Source organism: Hippocampus bargibanti, linkage group LG14, assembly GCF_051943395.1.
Source record: "Hippocampus bargibanti isolate YZ-2025 linkage group LG14, ASM5194339v1, whole genome shotgun sequence".
In the NCBI taxonomy this organism is placed as follows: domain Eukaryota; kingdom Metazoa; phylum Chordata; class Actinopteri; order Syngnathiformes; family Syngnathidae; genus Hippocampus; species Hippocampus bargibanti.
Window position 1 is genome coordinate 7,324,891 of NC_142747.1, and position 23,622 is coordinate 7,348,512.

Consider the following 23,622-nt stretch of genomic DNA (forward strand, 5'->3'; position numbering starts at 1 on the left):
TAGAAAGTATATCATTTGAATGAGAAAACCGTTAATTTAAAATCAGATGTTGAATGTTTAATATTAAGCCAAGCAAAATGATAACCGTAACAAATAGCAGGGATGAATGATGATTTTTTTTTTTTTCCTTTAACCATGACATGCGTTAATAACGGGAGGAAACTGTGCAAAAATAGAGACATGGGGGAGAGAAGACCTTGCCCCAAGTCGTCAAGGAAACGGCATCATTATTGCTGAATTATTAGAGAATTTGGCTTTCCCTTATGGAGTTTGTATGTTCTCTCCGGGCCTGCGTGGGTTGACTCCAGGTACTCCGGTCTCCTCCCACATTCCAAAATTATGCATGTCAGGTGAATTGAACACTCCAAATCGTCTCGAGGTGTGAGTTTGAGCGCGGATGTTTGTTTTTTTTCTGTGTCTTGCGATTGTCTGCCAACCGGTTCAGGGTGTCCCCCGCCTACTGCCCAAAGACGGCCGGGATAGGCTCCAGATCAGCCCCCTCCCCGCGACACTTGTGATGATAAAGCAGCTAAAAATAAAATAGATGGATGAATATTTACTATCGCATAACATGAACTTCAAGAGATCTAAATGCACAGAGCATTTTTAGTGATCTTGACAATTGTCACTATTACAGTAGACATATCCAAAATTATAATAAATAAACACAATAAGCGTTTATAACTGTGATTGAAATCAACGTGCAATATCAAAGGAATATGGTTACGTCTACCTCCCCCCCTTTGCATGGGGAAGCCTTGCCTTGATTCAACGTGGAGTCAGTGTCCAGTAAACATGGCACGTGAATGAGTTTGTGCATCTTTGACTGAAGATCGGTCTGTGGGCTGTTAGCGCAGGCAGGTCACAGGTGGGGCCTCATTACATTAGCGGCCATCATGTTCTGCTGTGTTGGCTCTGGGCAGATTAGCAGGTGGATGGAGAATCCTCTTAAAGGAGTCCGTGTTAAGCCACGGAGAGGGAGGCCGGGTGCCGCTTTCACGTCCTCCACCCTGACTTTCACCCGCAGAAGGAATCTGTCTATGGTTTCATTTTTTTTACATTCCCCCTTCTTTTGGACTCTTTTTTTGCTTCGCCACCGGCCTATTGGCCTTGCGGAAAAGTGTCTTTATTTCATCGGTCACCATCGCTTGCCAGTTGACCCTTGACAAAAGACAGAAGTTGGATTTCATGTAAAGCAGACATCACTGCAAGCATTGAAATAGAGTGAGCGCACAAACACCATGATAGCAAGCCAACCAGCGCTAAATACAGCAGAGACTAAAACACACAAAGAGGGATTTTCACAATCCGCTGGTTAATCAAAGCTGATCAAATCAATAGTGCGAAGCAAGACTCAGAAAACAACGGTGTTCACATCGCAGCATGCCGACGTTTTCCCACCGGGCACAACATCAGCTGGTCTCTACCTGCATGTCAAGCTTTTTTCTCTGCCTTCTTTTTCTTGTACATTGCTATGTCTTCGGGGCTCAGGCCGTGATTGTCTTCGCTGATCACAGTTTGGGCAAGTTTGCACAAGCGGGTTTAAGGATGGATATGCATCAAAGCAACTCCGCACAAAGGTGAATGATGGCAAAAGGTATCTTACCCCGGTTTGATCTCTGGCGGCTTTGGCAAAGGTTTTGCAAAGTCAGACTTCCCTACGAGCCAGTACGTCTCTTCAATGCCTTTCCCCTGGTAATACAGAGCAGGATTTTACCCACGGTGCGTCTTTTCGTTTCTATGAATGATTTCAAATGCGGATCGTAGCTGATCATATTTCTAATCCAGTTTACCTTCAGCTCTGTCTTGCCCCTAACTTCTATTTTATAACCTTCCCCAAGAGAGCGCAGGATGTTCACCGTGCTCAAGTTTACGTGGATCCTGTAAGCTGAGAGAAGACGATGGAGAGTGCAATGATAAGGCAGAGTATATGAACATTAACGCACTGGAAACTCACGCAGGCCAGTGGATTCCATTCTCGAGGCGGTGTTGACAGTGTCTCCGAACAGGCAGTAGCGTGGCATGGTCAGGCCCACCACTCCGGCGACGCAAGGCCCTGGGAAGGCACAGAAGCGCTTGGTATGGTGAGGCTGAATTTGACCTTTCAGACTTTGAGTGGATTTTTTTGCATAGTATCAAAATTACTCACACACAGCATTGAGCATACAAGAATATTGAAAAAAATATTTGTTGATGTGGTGCTGTAGTTTGACAAATGTCGAATTGACAGATACTCGGGACAATGGGAATATTTGGGTCATTCCAGCCAATCCACAATCTACACGGACATACTACCTGAATGGATCCCGATCCTTATCCTGACGGGAACCTCGGGCATGTGGCGCATCCTGAAGGTTCCCACTGAGCTGAGGATGTTCAGAGACATGTTGGCGATTTCGGCGCCGTGCTTGTTGCCGTTTTTTTTCGGCAGGCCCGATGCCACCATGTAAGCATCACCAATGGTTTCCACCTGGATCCGGACGGTGACACACGGTGGAACCACTGTTGCAGTAAACACGCTAGAAAATAATTCACCACGTAATCGCAGTGTATCGTTACGTCTGTGTAAGCTCTCAATCGTACAGGAGTGGTCCATCGATGAAAAGGTTTCTTCAGCCGTCATCTGTACTTCTTTGAAGGTGTCGTACGTTTCGCTTCTTATCCAAGAAACTTCGTCAGCAAACTAGCTGATGAAGTTTCTTGGATAAGAAGCGAAACGTCCGACACTTTCAACGAAGTACAGATGACGGCTGAAGAAAACTTTTCATCAGTGTATCGTTAGTTCGTGCCCGTCTCACCTTGTAGACGTCATGGTTGCTGAGCACCGCATCAAACAGGGTGTAAAGGTCATTGAGAAGGTCGACCACCTCAATGGGGTCACTGAGCGACGAGATCGTGGTGAAGCCCACGATATCGCTGAAGTAGATAGTCACCTGGTCAAAGTACTCCGGCTCTACCGTGGCGCCGGTTTTCAGCGCCTCTGCCACCGATCTGATGGAGGCAAGAGGATGATCAGCCGACTTTTTGGATAAGCTGATTTGTGCACTAGGGTGTTTGTGTTAACTGACAGTGGCAGCATCTCAGAGAGCAGTTTCTCTGTCCTGTGCTTCTCAACCTCCAGCTCCTCCGTTCGCTCTCGGATGAGTTCCTCCAGATTGGAACTGTACTGCTCCAGCATCCGCAACATGGAGTCAATGATGTTGGTCTTCCTACCCTTGTTGATGATCTTGAACTACAAGACAAAGAGGAAAAATAATCATGGGAAAATGTAAAACTAGAGAGAATGATAACGCAAATTCCATCCCAAACTAACCCTGTCAAAAATTTCATCAAAGTTGGGTCTTCGTTCTGGAAGTTCACTCCAGCACTGCTTCATCAACTGGATACATTCCAAAGGAGCCTGGTCGGGAACGACAGTGGGCCGACACATTGGAGGAGGCTTCTTCACCTTTCGAATAATCTCTGGGAACAGAAATGTAAGTATCAAATGGCCTGTTCGAATTCATCATCCAAAGAAACTTTTCCATAAATAAACTTACCCACAAATAATGTAGCTAGGCTACAATAAATTAAAACAACAACAACAACAACAACAAAAAACACATATTGTCATGTTTCAGTTTGTGACCAGTGGGTGGCACAGTAGGGCCCCGCCTGCAGCTGCACAAGTGTTGATCGTTTTAATCAATGGCAGTTAAAAGGCCTCCCGGCACAACCATTCAGTTTTTTTACTCATGGTTTCTTTGCTACCTTGGACCTTTGTGTTCTGATGACTTTGTTGTTTGAGCTTTTGTTCCTGCCGACCTTTTATTTAATACAATTGTCAAATACACCATGCCTGCATTTATATATATATACAGTAAAGTCTCGTTATATCGATATCGGATATATCGATAGTCCTGGTTATATCGATACTATTTCTATGCACGCACGGAGAAAATTACATGCAAACAGGGTCGGATATATCGATAGTCCCGGTTATATCTATATTTTTTCGGACTCCCTTGAATATCGATATAACGAGACTTCCCTTGAATATATATATAATATATATATATATATATATATATATATATATATATATATATATATATATATATATATATATTGTGAGAGAAGACCGGGATAGATGGAGGACATTGATTCGCTGTGGCAACCCACTGAAGTGAAAAGCCGAAAGGAAAAGAAGAAGATATATATATATATATATATATATATATATATATATATATATATATATATATATATATATATATATATATATATATATATATACAGTCTCCTCCTTTCCTTGATGAATGTCATGGTCAAAAATGCTGAAAAACAATCCGTATCCATTCCACACGACGCCCAACAACACAAAGTGACAAAAGAAATCACAAAACAAGACAAAAACATCAAAAAAGCAAGGTTCATGAGAGCACTTGCTGACGGCTGCCTACTCGGGCGCCATCTTGGACTTCTTATTTTTTTGTGATGCTCCACCAGTTTTGCAAATACCATATATATCTCATCTCATCATCAGGGTCGCGAGGGTTGCTGGAGCCTATCTCAGCTGTCTTCGGGCACGAGGCGGGGGACACCCTGAATTGATTGCCAGCCAATCGCAGGGCACACAAAGACATACAACAGTCACTCTCACACTCACACCTAGGTCAATCTGCCTGCATGCATGTTTATATATATATATATATATATATATATATATATATATATATATATATATATATATATATATATATATATATATATATATATATATATATATATATATAAATTCAGGGTGTCCCCCGCCTCGTGCCCGAAGACAGCTGAGATAGGCTCCAGCAACCCCCGCGACCCTAATGAGGAATAAGCGGCTGGAGACAAAGAGTAAAAGCTAAACTTAACAGCTAGAAAAAAAGTTGTAACTTTTTGATTTATATCCATATGAATATAATATTCTCTTCTGTAGTAACCAAAGCAATGAAAAAAAAAACGTCTTTCTCTTTACACACCTTCGGGTGGCAGGCCCAGCATGCAGTACGGTGGTCCTCGAACGACCACCTCTTGGAGAATAATGGAAAAACTGTACACGTCGCCCTTGTAGGTGCCTTTACGGGAGCTCGGCAGATCCCTCAAGAATTCTGGAGCCGTCCAAAAAAGATCTGAATGGAGCAGAGGGAAAGGAGGTGCACGATAGCAAGCTTGGTGTGTTGTGCGCTTGGAGGAAGACATGTTACCTTCAGGCGGAGGTTTCTCTCCGGGAGCTTTTTGAGATTCTAGAAGCTCGTTAAAGCCGTAGTCTGTGATCTTGAGCACAAAGCGCCCGTCCACCACGCAGTTACGAGATTTTAATCGCCCATGCGGGAAATCCCGATGGTGGAGGTATTTCATTCCCTGGAAGCATAACACGTCTTCTTTAACGGGTAACAGAAACATTGTAGATGCGTATCATTTCAAAGTGTGCATATTTCTTTCATTTGTCTAGTGTCAGTATTTGTTTCAATCCTGCATGTACTTCATGACAGTAGTTGTGAAAAAATATATTCTGTCTCTAGCTAGACAGAACGGCAAAATGTTGTACATTGTATTGTGGGACACAAATTACAACCTTGATGAGGTCAAGCACTAAAGAGGACTTGAACATCCAGTCTAATTTGACGTCTTCGTTCCGAAGAAGGTCTTGAAGACTGCCTCTGGAGCAGTGCTCGATCACCACTGCAAACATGGAGCTCTCCGTGAAGAAGCCCAGGAAGGGATTCACATTCTCATTTCTCAAGTCTTTCATCTGAAAAGCGCAATTGACAGCAGGTTTGATGACCTCTTTTTTATTTTTTTGCAAAAATGAAAAACCCGAGTCTCATGAAATGTGCACAACGGAAGAATCCCACCCAAAATTTCCCCCTCGAGCGAGGTCCATTTAGTGAGGTCAATCAATACAGTAGGGCACTGAGACCTGACTTTCATCCATTTTGTGATCACATTTGAAATTAAAAACTTTGTATCTCAAATCATTGAAATGAATGGAAAGACCCCTAATCCATTCCAGCCTCCCAACAACTACTACTACTACTACTACTACTATTACTACTACTACTACTACTACTACTACTAATAATAATAATAATAATAATAATAACAATAATAATAACAATAATAACAACAACAATAATAATAATAATAATAATAATACGTAATAATAATAATAATAATAATAATAATAATAATAATAATAATAATAATAATAATAATAATAATAATAATTATTATTATTATTATTATTATTATTATTATTATTATTATTAATATTGTTAATGTTAAGACTTCATAGCACTGACTTTGGTCAACATCTTTGTGCTGCTCTGGTTCACCTCCTTGAACTGGCCATCGTCAAATTTCTTTAGCCACACCCAGTCACCCTGGAAGAGATATCACATGTTAAATGTACTGTGAATATTGAAATTGTATTTAAAATTTTTTGGGGGGGTTAAGCTTCTTGTAACTTCATGGCTTTTCTTAATGATGGCTTTCTTAGAGTGGTTTACCTCAAACACAGCAACGTTGGTGAACTCGTGTGTCACTGTGTGCATACTGTTCACCGAGTTTGAGTAGTCTACTGATTTCTCTTCAGGGCCACCTTTGGACTCACTCATGTCCTCTAATGTGATCTTCTGTGCATGAAATCAAATAGTAAATGTCATCCAACCCAAAACAAAATAGTAAATGGAGAATTAAGTTATTCATTTCAGTAATAAATTGGGAATTAATAGAAAAGAAGGGACTGGAATTTTAGTTAGTGAAAGAGCACAATTTATTATACACAAAATTGACTCATGATATCAAAATGTGATCAAAATAATTTTTTGTTCATTCGGGCAGTGACGAGCTATGCATTTCACGTACTTTCAGTAGTGCTACGTCTGAATCAATCCAACTCTTAATAAATATTCTATGACTATACAACCTTTACTGCAGCTACTGCGACTCATATATAAAGTGTGATGTGATTTTCTACAAGTCCACTAGAGGGTAGCGTTAGCCATGAAATAAGGCCTGCGAGAATGTCTTTGTGTCGCCAACTCAGAATGCGATTGGTTAAAGCAACAGTTTTATTGACATTTATTTTATCCTGCAGGACCCGCAGAAATGATTGTGAAGTCCAGGTCAATTTCTGACCCTGGTCACAAATAATGGCTGAAATGTGATTGGTGGAATGGTTAAATACGAAAACACACATATGGAAGCTGCACAACAGGGGAAAAGCAATGAAAGTAAGCTGAAAGCCAATTTGGAAATATTTATTATAAATTCAGAGACAAAATATAATTAACTTATTCACTGCCATTCCCGAATTTATTCGAGAATTGAAAATATGACGTGGAGCGCTATTCCCGAATGTGTTCGTGTTTTGGGGGGTGCCGATAAAGCGCTGGTTAGACCTCTTGAAATGCTTTTTCTCTTCCACGAGGGGGCAGAATTTGCCTTTTGTACAGCTGCCCCCACTTGGACGTCATATTATTTCAGACCCAAATAAGATAGAAATGATTTTCTTTCTGTTGAAAAAAGAGAGTGTAAGGTTTCGCTGTATTCAATGTTTATGTAGTCCTAAAACTCAATATTCTGTGGGTCCTCGAATTTTAGTGAAAATGACGAAAACCTTGGCAGTTGAGTAGACATATTTTTGCATGTCTGGCAGTGAATGAGTTAATGTCAGTCTGTGATTCAAATATTTTTAGGCCAGCAGAGAAGGCCTTGCAGGCCCTGGCGGTCCACCACTGCATTAACGTCATGGGTGTAGCGTTGTGGTTGTGCAACTTATTTGTGCAATTTATTTGCAACATTCAAACGCCTTTCATGGTACCTTTTGAGTATGTTTCAAGCAGTCAACCATTTTGTTGAACCTGAAGTGTCACTCACATCCTCACAGAGCACCAAAATCAGAGCGTAGGATGCAACACGACCACTCACCCGTTTGCTAATCTGGGGGTTGATGAAGGTAAGATCCTCTAAGGTCAGCAGGATCCGATTTGGGCCTTTGACCAGCTGAATTTGCTGGAGTCTCCTTCTGTTTAGTCCGACCCGCAAAAGATGAGCAAGTCATCAGGGCAACATGTCAATCAAATTCGATTCACCTGAATATTGGAAAGTATTAATCTGTACCTGATGTATAGACTGATGACAAGCCCGGTTACAGCCAGAGCCACGATGACCGCAAATACCACTATGATATGAGTGACCTCCACGCCTGCATCACAACAGGTGAGTGATTGACAGATAAAACGCACTGCAGATCCCTACCCCAGCAATACAGTGTGGCTTTAGTGCATTGCGTGCATGAGCTCGATAACATTTGTCATTTTTGCCAATGTTTATCCAAATAAAAAATATATTGGACAATTTAAGGAGGACTGACCTCCTTTGCAGAGAGCAGTCTCAACAAACCAGCAACTGGAATCCGATGGTGGAGGAGATCCTCCTGGGAAATGAATGGACCTCCCGGCAAAGCGAAGCTTCCCGGATGTGAGGTCCACGATGTAGGTCGGGTACAGCTGGCTGCCAGCGTGGTTGGTATCCAGGATGATGTAGCTGGTTTTGATTTCACCACCGTTGTCGACTTGAACCTTCTGGTTGAAGCCACTGAAGGATATATTCTTGGTGAACTGGGCCAGGTTGGAGCCTGACAGATGCATGCCGGCCCTCCGGATTTTATGGATGGATTTGGCCAGTAGATAAATGCCGTTATAGATTGTGCCGAATAGTGGATTAACCTGCAACAGAAAGTGGACACTGTTTGCAATATTCTAATCTCGACCATGTCATGTGGTATGGTACATTCGCCATGAGAGATGTTTATTTACTCCAAATAATAGGCTAGATCTTTTGTCATCTATCTATGGCAGTGACATATCATATCTACCTGCGCGGCGGTCGCGCTTAGCTTCACTTCCCCGCTCTCTTTTGCTGCCGCGTACGCCGCGTTGAAGGATACGGGATCTGAGACTATGGTGATTGTGAGTACGGCGTCATACGCCTCACTCAGCCTGCTGTCGTTTTGCAGGGGAGAGAAGGGGGTGTCGTAGGGCAAACTGTAGTGCAGGGCGTCGTAGGGCACAAAAACGTACTTGCCCGAAGTCAGACCCATTTGTTGTGCCTTGACCAGGAAAGTGGCCTGCTGCTCCCCTCCGAGCAGCACAGAGTGCATACACATGACGATCACTGGAACAACATGTGAAATTTTGCGTGAAATCATATCATAGCATCAAGCTGGTCCTCTCAACCACACAGAAAAAGATTCACATAGCATTTTTTCAGTGGAAACGTGGAACATAAAAACTTCTAAATGCGTCATATTAATCCATCAAATGGCTTGAATAGAAGCCTTAACCACCTCTTATCTCCCCTGCTTCTTGTATCTTCCTTAGCGTACTCTCAACTTGGATCTCGTTGATGCCCACAGATGTAACCAAGGCGACGGACAGGCCCTTTTTCCTCATGGCAGCGGCCACTCTCTCCGCTGTGTCAATCCAAATATCTTCGTTGGAGGAGACCACCACCAAGTGAGCCCACCGGAAGTGCTTCAACACTGTGAAAAGCACCTTAGAAGGAAACGGCACAGTCCTGGAAAAAGTCGGGTAGCCCGTAATTCGGTCCAGCTCAAAATTGACACAGCCGTGGGAGAAAATGGATTTGTCCCAGTTCTTTGCCAGCAGTGATGCCGCAGTACAGTATCCCGGATTAGTAGGCCCCACAAATGCAGCCGCCATTTTCTCATAATGTATGAATTGAGTCAGCGCTTTGGAAGTCTCACAAGGTTCCGGTAGGATGACAAAATCTATCTCTAGGTCCAAATTCAAACGGAGGTCTTTGTTTATCCTGGTGACGGCGAGCCTCGCGGCGGCAGCCGGGTGCGTCCTGTAGAAAACCGTGTCGCAGTTCCAAGGCCCCAGGACACCCACTTTGAAAACCAAAGTCCGGACGTGGCAAGGGAACGTCAACAATCCAATGATGACAAATAGGAGAAAGTTAAAAAAAGACGGTGTTGGTGAAGAATGCCGGCTTTTAACCATAGGCACAAATGGATTACTGGACTCCCATGGAGGGGGAAAATGTTGCATTTTACCAGCTGTGAATTTGAGGTAGTAATGTCTTCGGTTCCCTACGGGATCACCATCTGGAAATAAAGCACACATTTTTGCAGAATGTGGACATTTATAAGGCATTTCAGACAAATAGTAAATAAAATGACTCACCTTGCTTTCCTATTAAGTCATCGGGCCATCTCTGCAGTCCAGGTGTCACCTCACCATCCTCGCATCCTTCCCTGCTTTCGGCGAGCGACCGGGGAGGCGAGTCATCGCGCTTGGACTGCCAGGCTGCCAAGTGACAGTTGGGGAGCCGTTTGGAGACAAGTTCAGCACCCTGGAGAGCTACTTACGCCAAGCAGCCACCCGCTTTAACAACCCGCCGTTCAAGAGGCGGAAGTGGATGACAACAAAGAACTGTGCTCCTCGACACCCATGTTGAAAGAAAGCTTTAAAAAAACAACCAAAGTGGGAAAAAAGTCCCCGTTGGAAAAAAAAGTGACTCGTTAAAATCTTCACAGAAATGTATTTGTCATTGTATGATGAGGAGGGCGACAGCCACATTCTCATCCAATCCAATCCGCCAAAGTGACCGTGGGCCAAAACATAGGTGTTACTCGCTAATCCATTTTCACTGAGGAACATTGTAAGAGGATTGACAGGAGGCCTTAGTCTCGTCTAAAAGCCTCGCTACGGTACAGCTGGAGAGCCATCAACTTCTTTTTTTTCTTACTGTTTGACACTCTCAACTACTCTGATGACATAAAAACTGTGTACTTCATTTCACATCCAAACTGTTTTTATTTTTCTGGTTGTTTTTATTGAGAATTGTCTGAGTAAATTCCTGTTAAATATGTTGCTTGTACTTTGGATATTTTGCAGTGCTTAATTTTGTTTTATATACTGTATATACTTTGAGAACATGGTAGGGGGAGTATGTGAGCTCCATATGTGAGAGTTAAAAAAATAACTTGTTATACTGTATTGATTTATTGGCTTTAGATGCGAGCGTCTTTTCCAGAACGGAAATCAAAAGAGAGAAATCAATCCACATCCATGCTTGCTTGTCATCTTACATACATACATACATACATACATACATACATACATACATACATACATACATACATACATACATACATACATACATACATACATACATACATACATACATACATACATATATTAAGTATAGTAGATCCTAAATTACTTTCAAATGATTCACTGTCAACCTAAATTTAGTTGCAATTTTACTTGGAAGGCCGTTACGATGGACCCATAAAAAGAAGTCAAGGATAATCATTGATTCCACTATTGTATAAGATACTATCATAGGGTGTTTGGGAACAAGAAAATGCTTAGGTTATATTTCATACGAGAATGTAAACATTTGGGAGACATTTTCAAAAAGGATTATGGAAGTTGACATGTTTGAGCTGCTTTCGAGGGCAGTATAAAATGATGTGGTGGGCCGGATCTTGCTTCTCGGGCCTTGGGTTAGACACCTGCGGTCTAAACGGTACCAAACAGCAAATAAAACGAAGCTCATCTCTTAAAACATCTCGCCTGCTTATTGCGGTGAGGGACAGCTATGCATTTTGTACAAGTCACTTGAACTGAGCTTTAATTGCTCTCATGCAACAGCAGCTCCGGCAGACGAAATGAATTGGAGCCTGAAGTGGAGTGGGTGGTAATTAAAGATAACCAAGGACTCTTCCCTACATGTGTCGCGGCCCCCTGGGGTTGAGCACTGATTTTGATTGCGTCAGTCCTTTCGGATGGTTTTGAAAAAGACTCCACCTTGATTGATGAGGTGGGTGCCTAGCAAATGAGCACAAGACGGTTGCCACAACATCCACCATGGTGACACGTTACGAGTGGCTGCAGTCAGAAACTGTGTCTTAACCATAAAACAAGAAAGATCATTTTTGGATGGTTTCAAAATCCACAAACCTGTTTGATGTTTTTCTCTCTCGTTCTAAAACCACACAGTCGAAACGGATGATTACATTACATAGAAATTCAAAGGGATGAGGAAATAAATATTAAAGAGACATTCCAGTTCATTTGCAAAGAAATATTGCTCACAGTAGTGAAATGATTCCACCTATGTTGACCCATATCCCGAATAAGCCCATGAGCCTCTTAAATGTAACACCTCGATACCACTGCATGCATGCATGCAACAAAAGAAGACAAAAATGATGACTCAGCATCGTTGCCACTCACCGAGAAGCAAATGTGCCACAGTTTATGCTGGGACAAATTTGACGCATATATAAAAAGGTCCTTAAAATGTGTTCACAAATAGAATAAAATAAATAACCTGCAAAGTGTCCTTGAGAGTTTTTAAAGGCGCTTATAGATGAAATGTAGTATTATTAATAACTTTCACAAAATTCTGCTCTAATTTTCTATGTGAATATGTTGTTGGTCTCCAGCGGGGGTCACCATCATTTACTGTATTAAACTGAAAACTACCTCTTGTGGACCTCTCGGATAATCAGGGACGCCCCAATAAGAAGAGACTCTTTTATTTTATTTTTTTAATACATTTTATTGTAGTCAGCCGATTTGCAGGAAAACACTGACGTGATACATTGGTGAGCAACTGTTGACACTGCAAATTGCAAATTATAAGTTGTTCTTCATCTATCGTTAACAGTTCCAATAAGGACTGCTTGTTCAATACGCAATTCTGAAATAACAAATCTGCTCGAATTACATTAAATTATGATATGGTATCAAAACATGATGCCTCATATACATTACAAACTTTGTAGATGAGACAGTCCAAGCAAGCAAGGAAAACGTTCACAGCCACAAAACAGCAACACCCAATTCATCTATCTAATTACCATATTATCCGGTGTGCCTTGTCAGTGAAGTAATATTGAGCCAGAACAGCTAGGTCTCGCAACTACTGTCAGCACCCACCGACTCCATTTCCCGCTCGTAGAACAAGTCGTGGGTAACCCCAGCCTCTAATGTAGCACCTTATAATGTGGTGTGCCTTATATTTTGAAAACTTGTATCTATTTATATATTATATTTGGAAAACTTTTTTTTATTCATTGTAAGTGCACCTTATACTCCGGTGTGCCTTATATATGGACAAATATACTGTTCATTGGGGGTGTACATTATACTTCTGTGTGCCTTATACACCGTATATTACGGTATGTGACAGAAGCCTAATGTAACAAAAGCAAATTCTCAAATGTACCATGAGTTCACATTTCAAAATTTTTTGGAATTTTTGGTGAGGATAACCAAACGTCTGGGGAAATAAAAGATATGAACAGTTTGTGCACATTTCCAAAGCCAGTTGGTTTGTGGTGTGTTAGTGCCCGTGTACATAACTAGCAGGTCTTATAAAACTACCACAATAACAACAAAAACCTATTAATTTGAACAATTGATCAAATCTAGACTTTGGAGTGTGTGTATTCAATCGGATGTAGGATGAAGAGAACTTACATAACGGTCAGTCTCAGGACTAATGCGGTCCTTGTGGCCGTGGCGAGCTGGTGCCAGCGGGCATAGTGTTCGTGCACCTTGGCCAAGCTACTTCCACTACTAATCATTATTAATCTCATTTTTCTGGAGCTTCGATACATCGTGGCAACATATCTTGCCACTTTCAGGTCAGAATTACAATATCCGTGTTTAAAATATGACGTGATGAAAACGACGCCTCGTGTCTTTTACTGTCGACAATGGCAGTGTCTGTCATGATCTGGTTGGCGACCAACGGGGGGCGCTGTCGACCCCGCCTGCACCTGCACAGGTGCTGGTCGTCCCGATCAGATTGGCGACCAACGGGTAGCGACGTCAGCCCTGCCTGCAGCCTCGCAGGTGTTGGTTGTTTTAATCACTGACACTTAAAAGGACACCCGGCACGACCATCCGGTGTCGGTTCATTGTTTGTTGCATGCTTTGTATGCATTGTGTATGCAGTGCATGTGTTTGTTTAACCTTGGCGGACTTTTACACTTGATTTTCTTTTGATACTTTGTATTTTTTCTGTTCAGTTGATTTTGATGTATTACATTTTGTTCCTGCTGACCTTTATTTTAATACAATTTGTCAAACAACCTCATGCTCCCTCCTGCCTGCTTTTTGGGATCCGCACCCGCCATCACCACCCTGCAAACCGTGACTGTGTCAAAGTCACCCTGAATGGTTCCAGCTGACTATATATATATATATATATATATATATATATATATATATATATATATATATATATATATATATATATATATATATATATATATATATATATATATATATATATATATATGTAGGAAGGACCATAGCCTGGTGCCGTCCAGTTTTTCATACCTTAGACTCTTTCTAGTATGTCTGCCACTGTGATGGTAACTGGGTTCTGTTCAGGGAGGTTGCTGTGCTCCTCTCTGAGTCACCAGCCATTGTGCACTGCTGTTATGTGCGACCTCCTTCGCCCATATGCCTTTCCAGTATCTTTCAGTTTCCAACTTTGGAGGGTCTGCTCTGCTGTTAGAACCCTGCCACTGAGTGTGCACTTTCGCAGGTTGTGTTGCGAACAGCCTGTTTATTCTTCTGGCCTCATTCTCTTTCGTGTACCTCTTTAGGCGACTGGACAAGGTCTGGAGCCTTTGTTTGGCAGTTTTGAGTGCTTCAGGTATGGTTATCTGCATGTACCTCTTGGGTATTGGCCTTTTATTCACACCTCTCTGGGTCTCCGTCAATTGACTCACATCTTTCCGAGCCGCCTTGATCTTAGCCACCAACCGTCTTTTCCATGGTGGGTAACGAATCTCGTGGCTCTCACAGTTGCTTTTGTAGCCAAGCATCTCTAGGATCACTGTTGCTGAAGCGTGTATCAGCTCATTGGTTTCCATGATCGTTCCGGTCGGGATCGCTATCAGTGCTGCATTCACAGTTTCCATGAGACTTTCATGTGGTACTTCACATAGCCATTGTAATCGGTTTCTTAGTTGCCCAGCATTCATTCTTGCCATGATCTTATGTCTCAGGTCCGTTGCTGCTTCGCTCAGCATTTCATTCATTGGGGCTGGCTTCCCAATCTCATCATTCATTGAGGCTTGCCTCCCAATCTCTGGTTGAACCTCTTCCTCTGATGTGGTAGCATGGGGCCCTTCACCTCGGAATTTGTGTTGTACCTCATCAATCTCAAGTTGTGATAGCAATTGCCGTTTGTGGATATTGGAACACTGAACTACTAGTTGTTTCGTGGTCAACCGTGACTGTGGGATTCAAAGTAGCCATTCAGCCCCCATTCTCCGCATGGAACCCCTCTGACTAGGGTTGCTTGAGTAGTAGCATTCCAGCAGAGCCATGTTATCGCATCTCGTCCATCTCCGCTTTGTTCCAGTAGCCCATTTTTTATCAAGGTGCTCTGGTTTCCCAGCACCTGAGGCAGACCTTGTTTGGCTGGGCGACGTCTGAGCCGGCATGTCATTCAATTTATTGTCTCTCATTGTGTGAGGTAGGCATTAGTGTGAAGGGTCTTGCCCAAGGACCCACACTGGATGGTGTCTTGTGCTCATTTTTCTCATTCCCAAGCGGGATTCTAACCCTTGTCTCCCATGCATCTCCATACACTGTACATGTATATGGAGATGCTCCAAAACTAAATGTATAAATGCATAAGATACTGTAGATTGATCGGTAGATAGGTCTTGATTTTTAAGGGCAATTGGACACACGAGGATCTCTCGCAACAAACGGGCTGGCAATAAAAAAATGGGACAATTATTCTGAACTGATTCTTTGGCACGGTCAAAATGGGTCTTGTGCTTTTATTTTGAAAGATCAAAACGGAATCTTGCAATCTGTGCTTTCCTGGAGGTGGCGCTGTTAGAACAGCCTCGCCAGCAGGACTGAAAAGTGGGATGGGAGGAAACGAGTGTCACCGTTTTCTGCTAACTCCCGCTGACCGTTCGAGTAGAACTGAGCCAACTGCGGCAAAAGAGGGAGGAACCTAAAGAGCTAGTAACCGAGTCGAGACACACTCCGCCCGGACACCGAGGAACCCTGCTCAGCGGGGTTCTGGAAAATGGGAGCGGTAAAATGAAGTGAGAAAAACGGTCAGAAGAGCACGGACACTGTGGCGGCGCACCTACAACACTTTGGATGAAAGGCGAGTAAAAAGCGAGCGTAAGTTTCAAAACTATGAAGTAGTTGCCACGACTTTCTTAAACTTTTTTTTCTTTCCTAGAAGACGCTAAATGTTACCATTTCAGGAGTTCGGTTTAAAAAAAAACTTCAGAGTTTAATGACCATCTAAGGTTTCAATTGGCCACTTTGTTGAATAAACTATCCGCGCTACGCGACCACTCTACGGACTCAACAATGCCTCCCGAAACACAATCAACGCTGTTTCTGAAGAATTTAGCACCTTCAATAGTCAAGCTTCGCCGTGACAATTCCAATCAAACTAAAGTGCCAGACTATTTTAAGGGGACGTGTTATAATGTAATTGGTTGATATGCACTTTTTAAAACATGTAGGGTGGGTGGGGGGGGGGGGGGGGTAAAGGAAGCTCAACAATGTAAATAAACACATCACATTGCGACACCCCGTACTATGAATCCGAAAAGTATCAACTTGTGCAAATTGTTCTTTTACTTTCCAAAAATATTAATGTTTGTCAATGGTGACAAACTTGCAGCATGGTGACCAAGTGGTTAAGGACATTAGCCTCACTGTTCTGAGATTCAGAGTTTCAATCTTGACTCCAACTTTTATGTGTGGCTTTTCTTACTATTGTATGGACATCTGGACCTTCCCTGTACTCCCCCAGATAGGATAAAAACAGGAAAATTGTCCTTAGGTGTTTATAATAATAATAATAATAATAATAATACATTTCATTTATAAGCGCCTTTCTAAACTCTCAAGGTCACTTTACAGTCACAGGATCAGTTTTTTTTCTGTGGGTGGGCAGCGGCAGCCACACGCACCAGCGTTCACTCAACCCGGAATAACTCAAATATATAGGAAGCTAGCTAATAGCTAATTAATAGATAGGTAGGTAGGTAGGTAGGTGGGTGGGTGGATGGAGGGCTGGATGGATGGATGGATAGATAGATTAATAGATAGCTATCTATTTATCTATTGGCTAGATGTTTGCCCAGTAAATTTCCAGTTATGCACTTGTTCTCAGAGTAGAAAATTACAGCTTTGTGGGTGATTGACAAAATGCGTATTAGTTTTTAAATTTTACCCCTTTATCTTGGTCAGTACCGCAGTGTGATGTAAAAAGAGACAATTTTTGTGTTTATTTTTTGACTTTTTTTACCATTGATTTGCAACAAATCACTGACCTCATGCATCGGTAAACATTGCGGCTCAGTATGATAAAGTCTGACAGGTAAGTCATTTTTTATGATCAGTATCAGAGTTGGTAATGATCAGTGAAGAAAAGCTTTCCTGCCTTTTTTGAAAGCTGAAGAATGTTAGACAATTGCTTTGCATGAGACAGAAAAGTACTGTTAATTGCAGTCATTCAGTGCAATGTTGGTATATCGCAAATGTAATGTATGTTTAAAACCTACTTGTTGCACGACATTATGATACCCAGGTCATAGTGCTCAGTTTGAAAATGGTTGGTTACCGCCAAGCGAGACTAACTTGCTTTTCTTTTTCAATTACTCTTTTTGTCCTGTCACTTCATTGTTGGTGTCATTATCACATTACCAGAAAGACTGGTTAACCTCCTATGGGGTCTGTATAATACAGTAAAGTCTCGTTATATCGATATCGGATATATCGATAGTCCCGGTTATATCGATACTATTTCTATGCACGCACGGAGAAAATTACATGCAAACGGGGTCGGATATATCGATAGTCCCGGTTATATCGATATTTTTTCGGACTCCCTTGAATATCGATATAACGAGACTTTACTGTAGTTACAAATGTTAAATGTTATTTAGTCAAGGCTATTTCTATTGTTCACTGTGGGAACAATGGCTTGTGAACGTTTAAATTTGATTCCGGTCTAATTGTCAGATGTCTTCACCGAACCTGTCATCTTTTCGTCTACTTGTTTGCTGCTTAATTGTTTATTAAAAAAACGCTTAATATCCACCCATTTCATTTAAAGCCTCGGAGGTCCATTTTGAGTCACGCATGAATGAGGCTCAACAGGATCAAGCCTGAAATGAGCCGTTTTCAGCCTGGAGATCACAGTGTTGTGATATAAATGCAAGCGGATCGCACCGAACAAAGGTCCGTTGACTTTGGTAGTAAATGAATATCGCCGCATGAACATTGACTCACCTTACATAATTTCTTTGGCTACCCGCATTTCGTGTAGTAAAAACCTGGACGACTAGAGAGATATTATTTATCGGCTTGGCACTGACAACGGTTTGATTACCGCATCAACCAAGGTTCACAAACGTTCATCAACGCAAGCCTCAACGAGCTCAGTGTTTTGTCAGCGTACGGCAGTGCCCTTGGTTGCCATGTGTAACGATGTCAAGCTTTCAGACGGGATCGACCAGATAATCATTGTGACAAGAATGGACCCGTTTCCCACCCACAGACAGTCATGTTTGGAGTTCACGGGTCAAAAGAAAAACATTATCGAGGCTCGAATCGTGGACTTTGAGCCACGGCGACCGGGCAGCGCTCCATATAATGTCAACCTCTTATATCAGGCCGGTTAATAACCTGAATACCTGTTTAATTATCCAAGTACAGTATATGATTTATCACTTTTCCTGCCAAGTGATCAAACAACATTTCATTCAAGGGCCTCGTTTGTTATTTGGCAATCCATTGCCTTTAAAAAAAAAGCTCAGCATTTTGTTGCATTGCCAAATGTGGCCATTGTTTCTCAAAGAAGAAAAGTGAGTTTTATCTCTTTGGTGTGCTGTGTCATGGTGGGACGGCCCAAAGGCGAGACTTCATTTCCCCTTTTTCTTTTACTTTTTATTTGAATAACACTTAAAGGACAACCAACGTCACTTTTTTGTTTTTTAACTGACACCAGAAAAACGTTTTATAGCATCTAAAATACTCAAAACACGCAGGCTGATATTTTTAGTCAAATGCAAAACACCAATAAAAATGACTTAAAGTGTCCAAAATCTGTAAAAAATTGAGCTGCGAATTGGGCATTTTCAGAAAGTCCCGCCCCCAGTTCGTGACGTCACGCCAAGACGTCTTGCATTGCTAGTGAATCAAAACAATGGCTTCAGATTCAGAGAATATGCTTTCTTGTTCCACATCCAGTGATGAATATGATTCAAATAGTTCTGAAGAGGAAAGCATACATGTTTGCAATCGATTAAATAATTTATTTGTGCCATTTTGAGGCAACATTGGGGGAAAATCTCTCACCCAAAAAAAGAGGCACAAAATGGCGACCTCCTGTGGCCACCTCCGTTTCCACAGGCTGATAAATTCCTTATATGGCGCTTGGGCGCCCTCTTCTGGCCTTCTGGCGGCTTTTGGGTGCAACACGAGGTCCTCAGACCAAACAGGTACAGCAAAATACATTAACGTGATGGAAGGACCGCTACAATGCGTCTTTTTTACGGTAAAGGGCGGTCCTTTAGTGACGTCACGTACGGATTCGTCACCAACTCAAAAACAAGACTTCATGAATATTCAGCGCGGGTCTTAAAACGTAAAATATAGCTATATGCGGTGGAATCTTTGTAAAATACGCTCAGTAGAAGTCATTGGAAGCCATTTTACAAATTATGGACACAACTTGTCCGGAGACGTTGGTTGTCCTTTAAGGTGTGATGGCTGTCACCGTCTGTCCGTTCCTCCCTGTGGAGTCATGCGCATAGGGCAACTGGGAACACCGCATACTAACGCTACGGGGGCATCTTCTTTATCATTAAAAAAAAAAACACTATTGGTTGTAAGCGGTCCTCGAGAACATAATGTGCTTGGTAACAATTGAGCTGGAACAGGGAGGCTTGGTAAATGTGATTTGATAAGCGTTTTGTACTATTTGGCACGACGGTTTGCAAACATGAGAGGTGATTTTTGGGTATGTAGGACAGGTAACATGTTTTATTCATTTATTAATTTTTGGTAGCTAAAGGAGTGCGACAAAAAAATGAATATGTCCCACACGGGAGCGTTACTTTTTGGATTCTCCTGCTGGGGTGTGAGCAATTTGGTGTTAACATACAGTAAAGTCTCGTTATATCGATATTCAAGGGAGTCCGAAAAAATATCGATATAACCAGGACTATCGATATATCCGACCCTGTTTGCATGTAATTTTCTCCGTGCGTGCATAGAAATAGTATCGATATAACCGGGACTATCGATATATCCGATATCGATATAACGAGACTTTACTGTATATTCTTTTCATCAAATATACCAGAAGTAAAGTACAACATTCCATAGTTTTTTTGTGGAACTTTTGAGTTTGAAACAATCAGCCAAATGTTTCATTGGGGGTTCCTTCTGTGAGAGAATTGCCGAAAAGCGACAGGAAAAAGTTGAATGCATGCACATTAACTTCAATAATATATTATTTTGTGATTTTATTTTCCACATAACATTTTGATTTAACTTGAATTTAAGTCATTCACAGCCAGATTTGCAAAAATGTGTCCACTCCAGTGTCAGGGTTGTGGTCACGTTCACTCTAGTACCCACAGAATATTGAGTTTTTAGGATTACATTAGCATTCAATGCAGAGTAAGAAACCTTAGACTCTCTTCTTTCATCAGAAAAAAAGAGTTCATTCATCTAAGTTATATGGGTCAGGAGTTATCTGAGCTTGAAATGGGGGTGGCTGTACAAAAGGCAAATGTTGCCCCCTCTTAGAAGGGAAAATATTGCCAGAGGTCTGACCTGCGCTTTATCGGCAAGCAAGAAAAACCAAAACCTGAATAAATTCAGGAATGGCGCTCCACGTCATGCTTTTCAATTCCCGAATACATTCGGGAATGGCAGTGAATGAGTTAATCAGTATTTCAGTGCAGTTTTTCTGAGGATTGCGAAGACGTCATTTTGTGTAAGTGTGTGTGTCTGTGTGTGTGTATATGTGTAAAAAAAAGTAGTCAATAAAAAATATTAACATGCTAATTTATCGAGGAGTATTCCCTTTGGTTAAATTTGACCTTGTAAGCGCTACCGTCAGACATTTGGACATCGTTGTAAGTAACGCACTGTGTTTGCAGAACATAATGGCGCTCTTCCTGTGGCTCGACCTGCTGTTGTTACTGGCGGGGGTCCGGTGCACCTCGCTCAAGAACTGCCACCCCGGCTGCCACTGCGAAGTGGAAAGCTTCGGCCTGTTTGACAGCTTCAGCCTGACCACTGTAGACTGTCGGGGGTTGGGCCCCGGGGCCGTCATGCCCGTGCCCATACCGCTGGACACGGCCTTCCTGGACTTGTCCTCCAACGCCATGGGCAACCTCACCGACGACATGCTGGCCGGGCCGGGTTACACCACCCTTGTTAGCTTGGACCTTAGCAGCAACCATATTACGATGGTGAGTCAATCGAAACAAACACAAGAGATATGTGACCTTGGCTGACCTCTGTTTTTAAGAGACACCTCCTCAATACATATTCATTTTTTTAAAATAATAATTATAAAAGGTGGATTGGATAGTGTGTGGATTATCCAATCCATTGTTCAGAATTTTCTCATCGAACCTTCATGCAAATCTTTCATGTTTTTTAAAATCACCCACTAGTAGACCAATCCTATGGAAATTTGTATCCCATTCAGTCTATTTGAATATTTTTTTTTCTTCAATGTTTTTTGAAAGTATTTTTTAAATATTTTTTTTCTGGCAATTCTGTTACCCATGCGTTGTTTTCCAGGTAAGCCCCAATGCTTTCTCCAAGCTGCGTTACCTGGAGACCCTGGACCTCAGCCACAATGACTTGGAGGGCCTTTCACCGGGCTGCTTTTTTGGCCTCCCTCTGGCCGAAGCGGATCTCAGTCACAACAACCTCCGCGACTTCAACATGGACGTGTTTGTGGTGAAAGTTAACAGCAAACCCGTCAGCGTGGATCTGTCGCACAACAAGCTCGTGTCTGTTTCCGCAACGCCGCGCGGGAAACTGATACACATTCAAAGCTTGAATCTAACGGCAAACCGTCTTTCCAGCGTACCGAGTCTGGAGGGACTGGAGATACTCAGATACCTCAGTCTGGATAGCAACCCCATCGTTCTCATTGAAGAGGGAGACTTTATTCACCTGAAAGATCTGGTTTTCTTGTCCCTGAGCGGCCTTCATCAGCTTCGGGGAATCGAGTCGCATAGCTTTAAGGCCCTCCGGAGTCTTCAGGTGTTGGATCTGTCCAACAATCCCAAGTTGAAGACGCTAAGTCAATCCGTTTTTACCGGACTGGCCTCGCTGCAGGAGCTGAATTTATCCGGCTCTGGAGTGACATCCTTACCACAGAACATGCTCTCACACTTACCAGCGATCAAGAGCATTGCTCTAGGACAGAACATCCGCTGCTTGAGGAGCCAGAAACAAGGAGTGTTTCACAGACAACTGGGACAGACCAAACAGCACGAGGTGCTCAACTGCAATCGGGACAGCCTTGCGTTGTAATCATGCCAATCTTGACCATTCCTTGGACTTTATACTGGCACGGTGCCTTCAATCACACTTCCCCAAGCTTTAATAATTTTTTTGTTGTTGTTTTGCCTTCATTGATAAAAATGAAGAATCAATGAATGGACATAAAACAGTAAATAAGGATACAAAATATGATGTCATATTCAAATTCTTTATCCGCATACAAATATTTTTTTGCGCTTATTTTCATCCTAAATAAAGCAGGCTCAATGCTGCTCATCGAAATACTGATCGATTAACGCAATGTTATGTAGCTTTTACCACCACTGACCACGTGACCACTAAGTTAATGCATCGGACTTCTTCGCACGAGGGAGTTCAAATCCATTGACTTCACTGAATTTCAAACAATGAAAAATGTGGTTCCACACCTCACTCATACTTAGTTTTCAGAGCAAGGACAGTGTTTTTCTGTCTTTTTTTTAATAACCATGCTGAGTTAAGATAGCCAACAACTTCACCAAAGGCTAATCTCTGCGAGTAGTAGCGTGAGCTCTTGAAGTTGACAGAGAAAATAATGTGTACAAAGTCTGACGCGGTTTGTTTGTGAACCAATTGACTTGAGTTGGAACTTCCAAATTAAAAAATAAAAATAAAAGAGATCACAATGTGAATGTAAGGCATATGCGTTCTCTGTTGATGAAGTCAGTCACACACCCTTAAATGTGGCGACGACGTAGCGACAGGCATGAGAGGGACACGCACCAAAGCCATGTTCACCAGCAGTTCACTTTTTTGCTGTCCCCGGAAGTCTGACAAATTAACATTTCCCTGTGGACTCAAGGCTGCATTTGAATGTCTGCAAAACATAATGAGGTTCTGGCTTTACAATGCTCATTTCTTAGGTGTTAAATGCAATCTGATAACATGCAGTCGACTATGGAAATGGATATCGCGATGCTGGATGTATTTTTGCAAATGTATGCAAATCTTGAATAAGTTGAGATTTTTCTTC

At 42.1% G+C, this 23,622-nt stretch overlaps 2 protein-coding genes and 1 long non-coding RNA gene across 11 annotated transcripts; 2 read left to right on the forward strand and 1 right to left on the reverse strand.

Annotated features, from left to right (window-relative positions):
• Positions 1 to 35: 35 nt before the first annotated feature.
• On the reverse strand, positions 36 to 10,363 carry gucy2f (guanylate cyclase 2F, retinal). 6 transcript variants are annotated; one of them, XR_016117089.1, is made up of 19 exons: positions 10,233 to 10,363; positions 9,371 to 10,153; positions 8,900 to 9,198; positions 8,396 to 8,750; positions 8,143 to 8,227; positions 7,951 to 8,047; positions 6,528 to 6,653; positions 6,321 to 6,401; positions 5,594 to 5,770; positions 4,998 to 5,379; positions 3,314 to 3,462; positions 3,069 to 3,232; positions 2,799 to 2,991; positions 2,296 to 2,470; positions 1,958 to 2,056; positions 1,794 to 1,888; positions 1,607 to 1,692; positions 763 to 1,161; positions 36 to 529 (listed from the first exon to the last, which is right to left on the reverse strand). XR_016117089.1 is itself a non-coding variant. In XM_089013058.1 (19 exons), exons 2-19 carry the CDS (start codon positions 10,095 to 10,097, stop codon positions 1,056 to 1,058), a joined length of 3,318 nt encoding a protein of 1,105 aa, XP_088869184.1. In that variant the 5' UTR covers positions 10,098 to 10,153; positions 10,233 to 10,363; the 3' UTR covers positions 36 to 1,055. The 6 variants fall into 6 exon arrangements, 5 of the variants coding, with proteins under 5 accessions (XP_088869184.1, XP_088869182.1, XP_088869181.1 ...); XM_089013058.1 differs by having other exon boundaries at positions 36 to 1,161; positions 8,900 to 9,026; positions 9,105 to 9,198; XM_089013056.1 differs by having other exon boundaries at positions 36 to 1,161; positions 4,998 to 5,147; positions 5,223 to 5,379.
• Positions 5,704 to 8,521, forward strand: LOC148888136 (uncharacterized). 3 transcript variants are annotated; one of them, XR_016117092.1, is made up of 4 exons: positions 5,704 to 5,793; positions 7,118 to 7,978; positions 8,154 to 8,241; positions 8,407 to 8,521. It is a non-coding gene; the product is annotated as an uncharacterized LOC148888136 (long non-coding RNA). The 3 variants fall into 3 exon arrangements; XR_016117091.1 differs by lacking the exon at positions 5,704 to 5,793 and having other exon boundaries at positions 6,676 to 7,253; positions 7,910 to 7,978; XR_016117090.1 differs by lacking the exon at positions 5,704 to 5,793 and having other exon boundaries at positions 6,676 to 7,978.
• A 5,611-nt stretch (positions 10,364 to 15,974) lies between the features above and the next one.
• Positions 15,975 to 23,622, forward strand: tsku (tsukushi small leucine rich proteoglycan homolog (Xenopus laevis)). Of its 2 annotated transcripts, none has more exons than XM_089014069.1 (3): positions 15,975 to 16,232; positions 21,245 to 21,559; positions 21,897 to 23,622. In XM_089014069.1, exons 2-3 carry the CDS (start codon positions 21,251 to 21,253, stop codon positions 22,638 to 22,640), a joined length of 1,053 nt encoding a protein of 350 aa, XP_088870195.1. In that variant the 5' UTR covers positions 15,975 to 16,232; positions 21,245 to 21,250; the 3' UTR covers positions 22,641 to 23,622. The 2 variants fall into 2 exon arrangements, with proteins under 2 accessions (XP_088870195.1, XP_088870193.1); XM_089014067.1 differs by having other exon boundaries at positions 15,976 to 16,215.

Excerpts from the sequence above, each read along its gene's own strand:
- gucy2f (XM_089013054.1), bottom strand. The coding sequence starts at position 10,097 with ATGCAACATTTTCCCCCTCCATGGGAGTCCAGTAATCCATTTGTGCCT. Across the intron at positions 8,048-8,142 it reads GTCATCAGTCTATACATCAG|AAGGAGACTCCAGCAAATTC; the intron begins GTACAGATTAAT and ends CGGACTAAACAG. Across the intron at positions 2,057-2,295 it reads AAGGATCGGGATCCATTCAG|GGCCTTGCGTCGCCGGAGTG; the intron begins GTAGTATGTCCG and ends GTGCCTTCCCAG.
- tsku (XM_089014069.1), top strand. The coding sequence starts at position 21,251 with ATGGCGCTCTTCCTGTGGCTCGACCTGCTGTTGTTACTGGCGGGGGTC. Across the intron at positions 21,560-21,896 it reads GCAGCAACCATATTACGATG|GTAAGCCCCAATGCTTTCTC; the intron begins GTGAGTCAATCG and ends GTTGTTTTCCAG.